This window comes from Aspergillus caelatus (genome assembly GCF_009193585.1).
Source record: "Aspergillus caelatus strain CBS 763.97 unplaced genomic scaffold BDV27scaffold_149, whole genome shotgun sequence".
Classification (NCBI taxonomy): domain Eukaryota; kingdom Fungi; phylum Ascomycota; class Eurotiomycetes; order Eurotiales; family Aspergillaceae; genus Aspergillus; species Aspergillus caelatus.
In genome coordinates this window covers 14,755-29,102 of record NW_022475412.1, presented here as the reverse complement: position 1 = coordinate 29,102, position 14,348 = coordinate 14,755, and the positions used below count along the sequence as shown (strand labels likewise).

Here is a 14,348-nt window from a genome sequence, read left to right as displayed (position 1 = left end):
GTAACATATAACCAGTTTCGACCAGCGCAGAAGCACTGCAGCAACAATAATTGGCAGCACTCTCACCAACTCTCCCAGCCCCACAGGCTCTGAAAGAGCTGTCGCGTTGACAATAACATGCGCAGCAAGACGGACTGCAAAGATGTTGTATATGAAGCATCATGTGAATTTAAACTTGATGCGGTTCACAGATTTCCATCCCGCGTTCATCATGGCGAGGATGCCATCCGCAGTGGTCCAGGCGATCACTCCCCCATAAGTGCCTGGCAGATAGCCCGGCGCCCGGATGCATGCTACCTTTCGAATAGGTAACGTTTACTCTCTAAGCCTCATGGTTTGCTAGCCAATCAATGGAGAAAGATGGACAAGGCTGAACGCGAGGCTAAGCGCAACGCGCCATTATCGGCCCCATCTTCAACATACAGCAAAGCTATCAAGAAACAAAATCTCTCATAACACATACTTAGGTGAACAATGGGAAAGCGCACTACCAACTTAGCATTTAATTTACCCATCATATCACTATAATCCCACAAGCCATGTGGCTCTAGAATGCTAGAACAGTCACATTAGAGTTCTTCGAAAGCGAGGCTCCTCCATACGCTATCCTCACACACGTAGGAAGATGAGGAAGTCAGCTTCCAACAAATTCAGCAACCGCAGGAGGTCTGTGCAAGGCGGAAAGGATATGAGAAATTTCTGAACACCTGCCAGCAAGCCCTAAAGGATGGACTTGAATATGTATAGGTTGACATCTGTTATATCGATAAAAGCAGCAGCTCCGAGCTTTCAGAGGCAATCAACTCTATGTTCTGTTGGTGCGGGAGGGCTACAGTTTACTATACCTTTCTGGTTGATATACCACCCGGTTCTGATCCCTAAAATTATTAAGGTTCTTTTGTGAAAGGTTGTTGCTTTACAAGAGGGTGGATACTATAAGAGCTATTGGTTCCGGAATATATGGTCTTCTATATATCCGACTGGTCACAGATTGCGAGTAAGATAGAACTGGACAAAGCACTTCATATTATTATAGGGGTAGATATAAGGCTCCTCTCCAGTAGGACAACTAGATATGCTACTCTTTCCATATATTCGAAACCAGATAGCCAGCTTGATTATGTGGATGGGGATACACTGCAAAGACCCTTTTCCTCTATCCTACACCAAGCAAATATTGCCGAGAGAATGAGTTGGGCTTTGTCTCGCAAAACTACCTGTACAGAAGATATGGCATATTGTCTTCTCGAGATCATCGGAATAAACATGTCCCTGATATACAGTAAAGGTAAGAGGGCCTTCCGAATACTTCAGGAAGAAATAATTAAAGCATCCAACAACCTATTCTTGCCTGGGGTGTTTTGGAACCCTGGAGAAGCTATCAACGTAACCAATCTCATCGCGTCAGTCAGAGGCATGAGGAAGAAGAAAGATTGGGAATTCTGGCTCGTTCACCAGCTGCCTTCAGGGATCGTGAGAGTATTATCCTGTATATAGTCGCCGAACATGGTGATAACTTTTCCCTTTCCGTGACGAACAAGGGGTTGCACATTGTTTCTCCCAGTCCCCCACAGCAAGCCCTCCCAACGCAAGCCGGACCTCGCGCTGTTGCAACATCGACTGAGTCAAAATCCTACTATTGGTTTAGCTATTTCTATCAAGCAAATTCAGGAAAATATATACAGTAGAGTGGAAGATAGGGTTCAATGCGTCGACTATAGAACTTGGTCTCGGCGGTCCACAAAAGAAATTTATCTTTTCTTGGACGACTACCTAGAAGAGGAGCTATATATGGATAGGTTTTTTTTCCCTGGAAGCAGCATTTGTATACGGATTATTCTGGATACATTTTCTGTGCAGGAGCTATCTCCCCAAGAGCGAAATATGATCATATATTATTTTCTACTAAACTATACAATAATTTCCCCAGAGCTATCACTATACACAGGAAATATAGCTTTGCTTCTTACTTCTGAGGAAAAGATCTGCAAAGTTGTACTTTATTTCAGCTTGACCGAGCTGCCTGGAGTAGGTTCTTCCCTATATAAGATAATACAAGAAACATTCTTGATCAGTGTGCCCTATGAGTCTACAAATTCAGAAATCTATAATAAGCTATCCACATCGGAGAATGCTTCCAACTCTATTTGATTAGGCAAAGATATTCTTTACTCTAAAGCCACACTTCAGAGTGTCGCCAGAATTCCGCTGTTTACTATTGATGTTTAACCCACTTCGCACATTCCACATGTTCTTTGGTTTCAAGTACAGAAGCTGATCCCAACCCACATCCGCAGTTTCCGTTTAGCTGTCTCAAGCGTCTGGCAGGTGCTGAATTTCCTGTTCAATAAGTTGCCAATCATAGTGATCTTTACCTGGCTACTTCAGCAAGCTGTTTGCGGGGCGATACGCACGCTGGATGATGAACTTATTTTGGAACCATCACATCGTGACAGCCTTTTCCTGACTATATACAAGTCTCCATGGATTAGATTCGCAGTGAAGCAATTGTTTGGGATGTTTAACACCATCACTTTGGTGAGTGAGATATCCGTTGATTACGCAGAGAACTCCCTTGATTACAGATTGTATCTCTTGGCGTTTCTGTACTGCCTGCCTCTTCCTTTAATCACAGCCATTTTAACAATGCCGCAATCATAACGGGTTGGGAGACAGAGTCCTTTTGAGGAGGCATTGTTGCCTCTAGGATGCATTTGGTGTATCTCTATCACATGTAGTGTTCCCTGGGTGTAAGACCGTGTACAAGGAAGATTGTATATAGAGTTAGACTTTGTCCTTCATGTCTAATATCTCGAAGGTACACGTATTCTCACTTCTTCTTTTGCATATTTATTACTTGGCAACTGTGCCCAACCCCTAATCCACTAATATGCTTGTATGACCTTCTCGTCCAGGTAGGTGGGCATTACAGCTTCTTATATTCTGTCAACGTTACTGGATATTTAAGGCAGACTTTACGACGCTTGGCCATTCCTGTGGATATGTATCCTTCCTTTGTATCCGCCATGAATAATGGTATGCTGGGCGTTCTCTCACACAATGTTTCTTTTTTATGTGATTGCAAAAGTTGAACCTCTGCTCAAAAACATTAGCTACTAAATATCCGTCCTATTCCTCGATCCTAGGGGCTGTATTGAACTATATATTGACTCTGTAGCATATATTTCCTAAGCACAGGGATAATATATGGAGGTCCTAATTGCATTGATTGGCTAGGGGAGCTTTTCAGTTAAATCCCGGGATTCGAGGAACCAAACACATTCGTCTAGGGGACTTAAAAGATAAGATTAGAGATCTGATCAATCTACCCAACGTGATCTGGTGGATCTGGGTTTTGGGACATTATGTAGCCCCTTTTCCATCCGTGACAATACTACTGGATGAATCTAGTTGAGGATAGATCTATATATAGTTGTGCCCAAGGCAGTTTACCGTGCCATAGCGAAGAGCCCTCCAGACCAGTCAGTCTTCACGTAGCTATAATATTACTATTTAGGACAGGCGGCAATTGAATATATGTGTGAAAGCGTTGTTGTGGCATATAAAGTATGGCCGTGTAAAGTTATATGGAAATCTATTGGAGCCTGTTAAGGAGGACTTGTGACTTTTTCATATTTTATCAAAGGGTACAAGAGAATCGATTTATTGATTTTGCCTAATCCCAAGAAGCTATACGTATATCATATTATTATATCACCTGAATAGTTTCAAACCCTTATTGTACAGAAGTATTGTTCTTATATACTTACTTTCTTAATTTCTCTTGTTACTGTAAATTAGGTAGCTCTATAAATCGGGTCTATAATATACTTATAAACTTTCCTCGTCGTGGTGAAGCATTGTCATTGGAGCTTGGAGTTCCCATGGTATTAGCACCTTTCCTTGATTTTTATCGTTATGTTGACATGATATGTGCATGTATATTTATCCACAAAGCCATTGCTCATCTTGTTTACATCATTTCGGGGTCAACAAGATAGGCAGATTGAGACGTCAGGCTCTACTGATTCATTCATCCTTGTGGCGCATGCAACCGAACAGTAACACCCTGCGCAGGAGAACTCGTCAAGGTCAGCCTTTGTTTAATCTCTTCGTCTGCGTTAACATCTTCCAGCCCATCAAACCGCTGGACCAAGCGAACAAGGGCATATCCCGCTTCCGTCAAGGCGAACTCCTGTCCGATGCATCTCCTTGGTCCTCCATTGAAAGGAAGATACTCCCATGATGTTTTACGACCATCCCACCGGCTAGGCTTAAAATAATCAGCATCGGGGCCCCATAGATCCCTGCGCCGATGCAAGGGATATATGCCGCCCACAATCTGCTGACCTTTGCGCACATAGATAGGTTGCAAGCCGTCAGGACCACCACCACGGGGGAGCGTAGTATCCTTGACCGCGATGCGGCTAATGACTGGTATGCCTGGATACAACCGAAGGCTCTCATTCAGGCAATATTGCAGACGGCTACAGGATCTGAGAGATTGAAACGTGAGGTTGCGAGGGGTATCGTAGGGACCGAAATCTGAGAGAACTACTTCGCGGAGCTTCTGAAACTCATCCGGATGGCGGGCAAGAAGTAGGACCGTCCAGCTGAGCAGGATAGAGGTGGTGTCGCGACCGCCGATGAGCAAGCTGATAACATGATTGCGAAGCTCAATAGGATCTTGCGTGACGGTAGTCAAGGCGTGGAGAAAGATGTACTGAGGCGACCGCTCGGGGTCTGCCTGGAGCTTCCCTTCCTGAAAGGCCTTGATAGCGTCCTGCACATATTGATCCACGTATTTGTGAACTTTGCTTTCAGAAGCCCGGGACTCCTGGTTATTGGCCAGCCAGTACAAGGGTCCCAAGTAAGCCCGTTTTCCAACGTATTCCATGCACTTATCAATATGGCGTGCGAAATCGGCCTCTACTGTTTCCCTACCAGTGATGGCAGATATCTGGCTGCCAATGCTTTTCCCGAAGAGAAATTCAGTCGAGGAGTCAGCGGTAAACCGGCGGAAGATTTCCTGGATATCCAAGGGTGCGGTCCACTGCCCTCTGGTCGCTGGAATTGCTAACATTGCGTTTTGCACATGGCGTTCACAGAGACCCAGGTCACTGATCTGGTTGCGAGAAAACTGGGGACGTAGAATAGCGCGGTACTTCGCCCATTCCTCTCCGTCTGCAGACATCTGCTCGCGCTATATTAACATTTCGGGCCTAGGCAGAATAGACGATGACTCTAGCAGAGAGACTCACAATGTTCTTACCAGCGAGCTGGCTACTAATTTTCAGTCGCACTTCGCCCGTAATGAAATCTTTGAACTGAGTCGCGCAAGCCGCTTGGATGTTTTCGGGGTCGATGGTGAAGCAAGTCTCCTGACCCAAGGTCGTCCACCCGTAGGTAGTCACATAGCGTCCTTCGCGCGCACTGATGTGCGCAGTTCGATGCTCGAGCATCGGACAGACTGCATCAGCTTTGTGCGCCGTCAAGAGCTCCTTGAGGAGGCCAATCCCTAATAGATCACTAGGGTAGGTGGGAAGTGGGGCGCAACCCCATCGGTGGGCTCTTTGCCTATGCTGAAAGTTCACGGCCAGCGTCCAGAGCAAACGGAGAACCACCGCTGCCACCACAGATATGACAAGTAGAGATCCCATACCCAAGGAACGGACGATGTACAGATGAATCTCTAAGATTGATACTACAATGTAAGATAGAAATTGGTAGATCGGAACACAAGGGCATGCGAGTTGGTGGAGAGATCTTTCATCTTATGGTCAAAAGGAAAGAATCAAGGGGCTTCAACACGCTGTATCTAGGACTGAACTGGATTGAATTCAGTTACAAGCGAATTAACAGGGGTATGATCTTCAAGAATGATCCCCTGTACCACGTCATATTCGTGAAAGATGCATCCCTTCCTGCAGCCCACTTGCAAGGGGCTGATACCAGGTCAGGATTGGCTGCGCCTAATAAAAATTGTAACTGTATCATACAACATGCTTGCTTACAATTAGAATTATAAAAGAACAATTCTGACATCGATAGTGGGCTGCTCCCATCTCTCCTACATTAAAAATGAGTTGCTCTGACAGGGTGTATATGGCCCGGTATGCACAACTAACACTCCATGACTTATCAACAGGTAATTCAATTACGATTAGTCTAACCCATAAACATAGGTAGGGAATGCTCAAATAATAATAATAAGTCGAAAGGATGCTCACACGTTCCGATAGATTAACTTTCACTCGACCTAACACCATCTGTGACCCTGAGAACTTTCCCATGCCTCCTCGAACCATCATCCCATACCCATGCTCAGTGAAAGTGACATATACGATGGACTAGAACCAATGCAATGTGGCCGCTTGACTCATGCTCGACCCGTTCGTCGTCATTGACATCCCCTACCGCGTCATCAATAACCACTCCCTGGGAGAGACTTTATGTCAAGCTCAGTGCTAGGACAGAAGCGAATGAAGTAGCAATCCGAGCCGTGATATCTATTTCAGCGCTTCAAGATCCAACTGTGCAAGAACTGGGGATTGCTTGACCCCGGAAATTCATAGGGACGAAGGCACCATCCCCAAGGCAAGCCGTGGCCCTGATTCACAAGTATATGAAGACCATGAGACGAGAACCTATTAGGATGAAGCAGAATCCTACCATCAATATGTGGGAGTTGTTACTGTGTATTTAAGAGCGGTGCTATCTGCCCAGGCTCTTCAAGGCGAATGGCGAGAAGGATATGCTTGGAATGCTCAAAGAGATGTTGGAGAAGAAATAGGAAAGATCAGCAGATGCAGTCATTCCGACTTGGATTATTGTTAACAGTAGAGCATTTAGATCCCACATGTTTATTCAACTAACTTTTGCACAGCGGCTGAGGGATATTGCACCCGCTACCCCGGTAATGCTTGACTTGAAGCCTGGGTATAATCTGTTCGATGTCAAGACAATCAATCATCGATGAAGGGGGAGGGGGGTTGCAGAGAAGTAGCTATTTTTGGACAGGCACTGGCTTAATACGCGTTGCGGAAGCAAAATGACTGTCAGTATCTCGACTACCTGACAGTCTGCCCACGCTAGATAAAATTTGATGTGCATGAGTGACACAGTTCAGGATATCCGGGCCTCATACAGTGACATAGGTTTCGCATTGGTATCCTCAGGAGACCATGGAAAAACAAACGAGGCTAGGTAAATGAACAATTAGTCTCTCCGTACATTCCATATTAGTACTGTAAAATGGAGCTTCTCCCATTTCTAGATCAAGAGAAATCAGGAGCAACTGAAGCGGGTCACTGCGTATGGATATTATGTGACCGGAAGAGACGCTTTGCAGGCGCAAAACTAGAAACAAAACAGACTGCACAATACCTCATCCATTCGAGGGCTTGACGATCGCGGAATCCCTTGCTTGGGTCATTTCCTTGGATTTTGTGTCTTTTGGTTATAATGAACAGAGGCCTTTAGCTTCAGCGAAATATAACATTACAGATTTAAATCCCTCAACAAAGTTGAGAGCCATAATCTTCCCTATTCTATCAATTTGACAGCTGTAGTTATTTACCTGAATGCATGATTGACAGAACTTTCATAAGATCGGGAGAACCGCGCTGCCGCGAGTTAACGGCAAGGGGCTTGCGAGACAAATATCTTGTAACCTAAGTGAAGCAAGGGATACGTGTTTACGGCCAAACCGTTAATTAAACTACTCGGTGGTAATTAGACCCCTTGTGGATGTGAAAGGAGTTCTCATTCTAATGGTTCAGCAGTTTTACCGACTATCTAGGGGTAGAGTTGGCATGCGACAATACGACTGCCTGTGTGTGGGTGATTGTTCATCAACAATCAGTGGCTATACACTAACCTAACTATTGCTGGATCAACAATTCAACCCACAAAGAATACCAGCTTTATGAAAGCAGGAAGAAAATATCTCCACTTTCAATCGTTTTAGGGGATATGGTTGCTGCTGAAACGGACCATCCTTTACCTATCATTTACCTCCGCTGCGGAGATCCTGGTATCTCACAAAGGGCGGTGGTGGGGCTTTCTGAGCTTGTGTATGATTGTAAGTCGCCTTTCGAGGGGGTTTGGGTGGATTTGAAAAGGTAGTGATCTCGCGCACCATAGATCGGTTGTAACAAAGACATGCATGAAGTGTCTGAGGAGAAAGCTTTTCCTTTGCAAAACCCCGAGACTCACATAATGCTTGGGTGCTGCCAATCCTGCACTCGTCGTGCCCAAACCGGCATCAAACGGAGTCTTCGATTCATTCAACATGCGCAAATCTTTGCATGACGACCCAAATGGTCCTTTGAATGGCTCTCTATCTAATGGCCATGGCTAGGATAGGCGTATAATTGGCGATGATGACCTGATATCCGTGACCGGCAGACTGACACCTGAGCTTCTAGAATCTGGCACTAATATCCTCATCGCAATCTGTGGCATGGGCATGCGATTATCAGGCGATATACGAGACAATAAAGCCTTGTATGACTTCCTCATCAATAAACAGGATGAACGCTCCTCCGCCACCTCTAACCAATACAATACCGATATACACTATAGTCCACACAGCAAACCTAGTACGATCATCACCAAGTAGAGCTACTTTCCTAACAATACCAATTTTCCTAATTTCAACCCTTCCACCTACAGTATCAGCACTGCTAAGGTGGCTTGATTAGATCCGGCCAAAGATCCGTCCTGGAGATGGTTTGCGAGACATTGGAGAGGACAGCCAAGTTGAACTAGCGTGGGAAGAAGATTAAAAGGTATGTAGATCCATTCCCAGAAGACTAAATGGATTTGCACAACAAGGACGTGAATTCCTACAATCTATATAACCTGATCAGTGTACTCGATTTTGCCATCAAAAACCGAGTTTCCTACGAACACGGTCTGAAAGGCCCTAGGTGGGTTGGCTCGATCCATTGCGGCCAATCGGTTGGTATTGACAGATTATACAGTGTCATGGTTACGGAGGGTCATAGCGGCCACTCCGCAACAACGGGTTCTTATCGATTTCTGCCAGCAGAAGTCCCATAATAATCCTGATGTCACGGAGCCGATGAGGAATCGGCCCGTGAAGTCTGCAGAACCCCCGGGACCCTATATCCTGGTTCATCGTGTATAGGCCCTGGTCCCGGTCCTTCCTACATAAGACCTCGGACCCCCTACGGTTTAGAGTTGGTCGGAGGAGAGACTACCTGACCTTTCACTGACTCTTCAGCGGGAAAGATATACAGAATAGAGAAGGATCCTAAAGCTATTTAAGGAGGTCCAAAAACATAGATAGAAGGGACAAGAATCAATGTCTTTGTATTTATTCTACTACGCAGTCAATGATAGATATCTCTTCTTCTTTCCGCCTACGTTTCCTTACCTAGTTGACAGGCTATCTACCCTGTATAGTAGATCCTCTGTGACACAGAGTCATCATCGGATCTGTGACATACAATACTTTTTTGAAAGAAGATATAAAATATAAAAATAATATATATAAATAATACTGCCTAAGTATAGTATTTATATATACTTGGAAAATTATATATCTTCTACTAAATAATTCTCAGATTATAACAATATATACTAAAAAAAGAAGGGAGAGAAATAATAAAGAATATAATCGATTAGATTTAATCAAAGCTTATAATATCTAATATTATATATTAAAAGTATTCTCAGTACTTTAATAAATAACTTATTCTATATCTATATTAGAGTCTAATATTGGAGATTCACCAATCTATAGGAAATCTAGTAGTGGTACATTTATAGTCTGATGGCGCTGAAATTTTCGCCGCTAGAAGAGAATGCGGACAATTGCTCAATCTGCCCATCCTTGCCCAGTCCCACATCGTAAAAGATCACCGTAACCTCCATCCTGTCCAACTGCCTAGAACTATAGTCTATCCGTTTCTCGAGCTCATTGCTGTCGAGGTACTTGCAGCACGTTGTAAAACCGATCCTGAGAGTCATCGATTCGTACAACCCGTGCGCTGAGGTAGCGGTGCATTCGGCAACCTCGCACTTTACGAATGGGGACTCGCAAGTGCGAGCGTCTGAGCGGCTAGGAGGCACAATATCATAATATGACCAGGGCCTGGCACCCTCGTGTGTTCCAAGACGCATGGTGGTAGTGGTTCCAATGTATCTATAATAGAGGTAGGAGTGAACCGTGCACAGTGAGAATGCTTTGCGCAGAAAGCAGGGCTCTGCGGCTTTGTGTAATCATCGTTCATGACCACTCGACTGCCATCATCTGGTTGGGTAATCATCATGCCAAGGTTCGGGAGTTGTCTATAAACATTCAATCTTCTCAATTCAAAAAGAAAGAAAGGGGCCTGTCCATATTTCTGATCATGTATGATGTAGGGAGTTTCTAGCGTATGCGCTGAATAGCACGTAGGAGTATATTTAGCCTGAAAAGCAGAAAGAAAGACCGATAGATACCTACCACTCGAAAATGATTCTATGGAACCACTGCAACCGAGCCCCTGTACAGTAATGCTTCATCATCCAAATCGTCATTCAAGCGAGACCACTGTTTATTATGATTAGGGGATTCGTGTGCATTCAGCTACAACTGCACCTTCCTCCATGATTGGTGATGCGAATCAATGGCCGGAGATCACTGTGCCGAAGGACAACGCATATCTGCCACTTAAATTGTCTTAACCCACGAGTCCACGCAACATTCCCATTACATGGCAGCTGTCTAATACGTAGCTACCTATAAGAGTATCACAAGAGATTGCGGTATCGCAACGATAAACCAGCGTTAAGGACAAAGATACAACAAAAGTTCAACACAATTTCTAACACATTGGTCTAAAGAAGTATCTTCTTTCCGGCCTCTAGATTCTTGATCTCCTTGGTCAACTATGTCCGCAAACGTTGATATAGAGCTTCCTAAATTGAATTATCTGGTTCTATAGAGATCATATAAAACGACGGCTTTTCCTTTTTTTTAAGTAGTTTTCTATATACACTACTACCTATACTAGGCATGATACTGACGTTTTGTAGGCGGACCTCGTCCCAACAGTTACAACTAGAGTTATGCGGCTCTTCAGGCCCCAGAAACCTAGGGAGGAAGAACCCAATATGTTGGCTTCTGGAAGGGAAATTGCAAGAAACTGGAGGTGTTCGGGGCAGTTCCATTACTCATTTACTATGTCGTGAATTTCCTTTTTGGCTTCTTCATAATTGATTGGTTTTGTTGTTGTTTCCTTGTCCATAATTAATGAAACGTCAGATAACCCGGAACTAGCAATAGGCTCAATGTAATTGTTTTCATATACCTTTCTTGGGTTAAGCCACTGAATGATCTGCATGATAACCTTGGTATCTGACAGTGATATTCTATTTTAAATTTCTGGTTATCTTGGCTATTAACATGAGAAGCTCCGGGGTATGTCTGGATTGAGAGCTGCTAATTCTCATGCCTGTGTGACGTAGTCCTAGGTGTGTTAAATGTATAGCAAAACTTCCCGGTCTCGGTCCCCAACGCCGTCATTCAACCCTATTCTATGATCATCATTCAGCGAGCAGCACAATTGATCTATGGTCTGGTCATCGTTGATAGAAATGTACAAAGGCCTGACTATAGCATTGGTTTCTCAAGAATATATCTTGCTTTCAAAGGTTAAGGTTCTCCAATTGGCTTCAAAGTCTCCTCTCATTTCTGCTGATTGTAGAGTGTGCTTTTTCCCTACAAGCTGGACGCTTATTTTACTTGCTTAGATCTACATGGTCTGTTCCCTATGGTTGTCCTCCATAACTAATACCTGGCATTTAATAAAGAGAACCCGGGCTGTAGACAAATTTGTATGCTCGTGCATTAAAACTCAATAGGCTCTTTGTGGAGGTACTCTTGAAGTGTGGTCAATCTCCCCCGGGCGACTTTCGCAGTTGCCTCAACATTCTCCTTTGTCCGTGGGCCATAATATCCGTACTCCTCAAAGTACCTCATTGTCTCCAGGAGACTCTCCACAAAGTCCGGCGGAAGGCTTTCCCGGAACGAGTTCTCTGTCACCTGTAAAAACTTGATCCTTTTCCCCGTGGATTCACTCAATATCCCTACAATCTCTTCAAACGAATACATCTCCGTCGCAGCCGACAACAATTGGCCCTGAAACCTGTCTGGGTCGGCAAGTATGGCCCCGACGAATTTCCCAGAGTCTGCTATATCGATAAGAGGAAGCTGCGTGTGGGGATGTACGGAATTCACAAGCTCGTAAGTCCCATCATCGAGTGCCCGAGGTTTCATTTCATCGTGAAAATTCTGCATGTAGCACCCCGGTGCGAAGAAGGCCGCCTTGATGGGCAATGCTCGAATGTATTTCTCTGTCTCCGCTTTGCTATCAAAATATTCCACCGCACGATATTTGCCGTCACTGATGTCGATGACGCTTGGTAGGGTGCTATAGATAATGAATTCCAAGTTTTTGGCGACAGCTGCATCAGCGATTGCCTTGCCTTGGGCGACTTCGCGGACTTTTGTGGTCTGGTACGTTGTTAAGATGAAGGCAATGTTGGCGTTATGAAGGACCCGTTCAATAGTGCCAGGATGGTCCATATTACCCTGAACTACTTCGACACCTCTGCCTTTGAGTTTTACGGCTGCTGCACTATCCGGGTTGCGAGTCACAGCGCGAACATGGTAGCGATTGGAGAGCTCTATGTCGTTGAGGACATAATCGATTACCGAGCCACCCTGGTTTCCGGTGGCCCCGAAGACAACGAGGGTCTTCTTCATAGCTGTGGTATGCGTATAAATGTATAACAACAGTGGATAAAGGAGGGCGATTTGCTGGTGGAATGGACCGTTAAAGAAACATCAAAAAAGCAAAAGGCCCTTTTAATATGGATATCCCCCAACGACACCTCGGGCCCGATTTGTAATCGAAGCATTCTGATTTATGAGGACCAATTTGTCATGTCCGTAAGCAAGGTTCGAAGTTAAGACGGTGTCAGCTTTTATCGCCGAGCAAGACAGGGTTTTCTGGTATACAGCAAGTACTGCTGCCCCGGACATCAAAGCTTTTCCCGAAGTTTGTCGGGAAAGAAGTGGGTCGTTTACGTCATATAGATGGGCCTCTAGACATCAACTTTATTCTGGCTGCTTGCATAAAAGGGTCTCTTGTTTGACGAAGCCCGATATCTTCCTTACACATTCAGTCCAAGAATCCGTTACCCCTCCACTGATAATCCTTACATAATGTCTGCACCCACAAAGGTCACCTTCCCGTCTTTTACGCTGCAAATCAGCGGCGAGCTTTATGCTCCTGCTGCTGGCTCCCCTGATCGCGGCGGCGCTGCGGTCGTGATTAGCCATCCCATGACCGGTGTTAAAGAACAAACCGCTGCAGACCATGCCCGATTGCTCTCTCAATCTGGGTTCTATGCCCTCGCATTCGACGCAGGCTATCAGGGGGAAAGCACCGGCCAGCCACGCGGGCTGGAAGATCCCCATCAGAGAGTCGAAGACAACAAGGCTGCTGTAACCTATCTGAGCACCCTGAAGGGCAAGGTCAATCCCAGTCGGATTGGTGTACTTGGGATTTGCGCCTCGGGTGGTTATACATCGTATGCCGCGCAGTCGGACAGCCGTATCAAGGCACTTGCTACTGTGAGTGCCGCTTGCGTTGGCCGTATGACCCGCAATGGGGGGCTACACAGGGAAAACAACAAGGAAGTACCTCAGGCCATTGCTGGTGCACTGCATGCGGCCGGCCAGTGGCGTATAAACACAGCTATCAATTCCCATATCGAACCCCCACCAATGTTCAGCAGTGATATATCCCAGATTCCGCAGGATGCCGACTCGTTCTTCAAAGATGCCGCCTCCTACTATGGTTCGCAGCGTGGAAACCACCCGCGCTCAGACCAAAAGGTTCCACCATCTAGCTACGACCTCATGGTCAGCTATGACTCATTCCATTTTCAACACCTGATATCCCCACGGCCCTTGTTGATGATCGCCGGATCCCAGGCCCAGACTCTCCATTACAGTGAAGACGCTGTTGCGGCGGCCTATGAGCCCAAGGAGCTCTTCATCGTCCAAGGAAAGAACCATTTCGATCTTTATGACGACCTCGCGGTCTCTGGCCCGAAGCTTGTTGAATTTTTCGGGAAAAATCTCTAAGATTAATGCTGAGGGTTGAGTCAGAATGTATGGCAATGGGAGGATTATTGAAAGATGTTTTTTTTTTTTTTTTCTCCTATCCTTGTGCTCTGCAACTCGTTGTTTCTTGAAACCATTGAATGTCAATGGCGGTTCCCATGAGTAGTTTAGGAATCAAAGGCCTTGTTTGAAATTAATG

At 45.2% G+C, this 14,348-nt stretch overlaps 4 protein-coding genes across 4 annotated transcripts; 1 reads left to right on the top strand and 3 right to left on the bottom strand.

The window, feature by feature from the left end:
- Positions 1–4,033: 4,033 nt before the first annotated feature.
- Positions 4,034–5,743, bottom strand: BDV27DRAFT_166360 (cytochrome P450; the record flags this gene model as incomplete). Its single annotated transcript, XM_032074172.1, has 2 exons — positions 5,262–5,743; positions 4,034–5,194 (listed from the first exon to the last, which is right to left on the bottom strand). Exons 1-2 carry the CDS (start codon positions 5,658–5,660, stop codon positions 4,034–4,036), a joined length of 1,560 nt encoding a protein of 519 aa, XP_031925275.1. The 5' UTR covers positions 5,661–5,743.
- A 4,049-nt stretch (positions 5,744–9,792) lies between these two features.
- On the bottom strand, positions 9,793–10,152 carry BDV27DRAFT_159978 (uncharacterized protein; the record flags this gene model as incomplete). Its single annotated transcript, XM_032072958.1, has 1 exon — positions 9,793–10,152. One exon carries the CDS (start codon positions 10,150–10,152, stop codon positions 9,793–9,795), a length of 360 nt encoding a protein of 119 aa, XP_031925274.1.
- A 1,111-nt stretch (positions 10,153–11,263) lies between these two features.
- BDV27DRAFT_166359 (NmrA/HSCARG family protein) lies at positions 11,264–12,781 on the bottom strand (the record flags this gene model as incomplete). Its single annotated transcript, XM_032074171.1, has 2 exons — positions 11,264–11,324; positions 11,871–12,781. 2 exons carry the CDS (start codon positions 12,779–12,781, stop codon positions 11,264–11,266), a joined length of 972 nt encoding a protein of 323 aa, XP_031925273.1.
- A 433-nt stretch (positions 12,782–13,214) lies between these two features.
- Positions 13,215–14,170, top strand: BDV27DRAFT_166357 (alpha/beta hydrolase; the record flags this gene model as incomplete). Its single annotated transcript, XM_032074170.1, has 1 exon — positions 13,215–14,170. Exon 1 carries the CDS (start codon positions 13,244–13,246, stop codon positions 14,168–14,170), a length of 927 nt encoding a protein of 308 aa, XP_031925272.1. The 5' UTR covers positions 13,215–13,243.
- Positions 14,171–14,348: the final 178 nt, after the last annotated feature.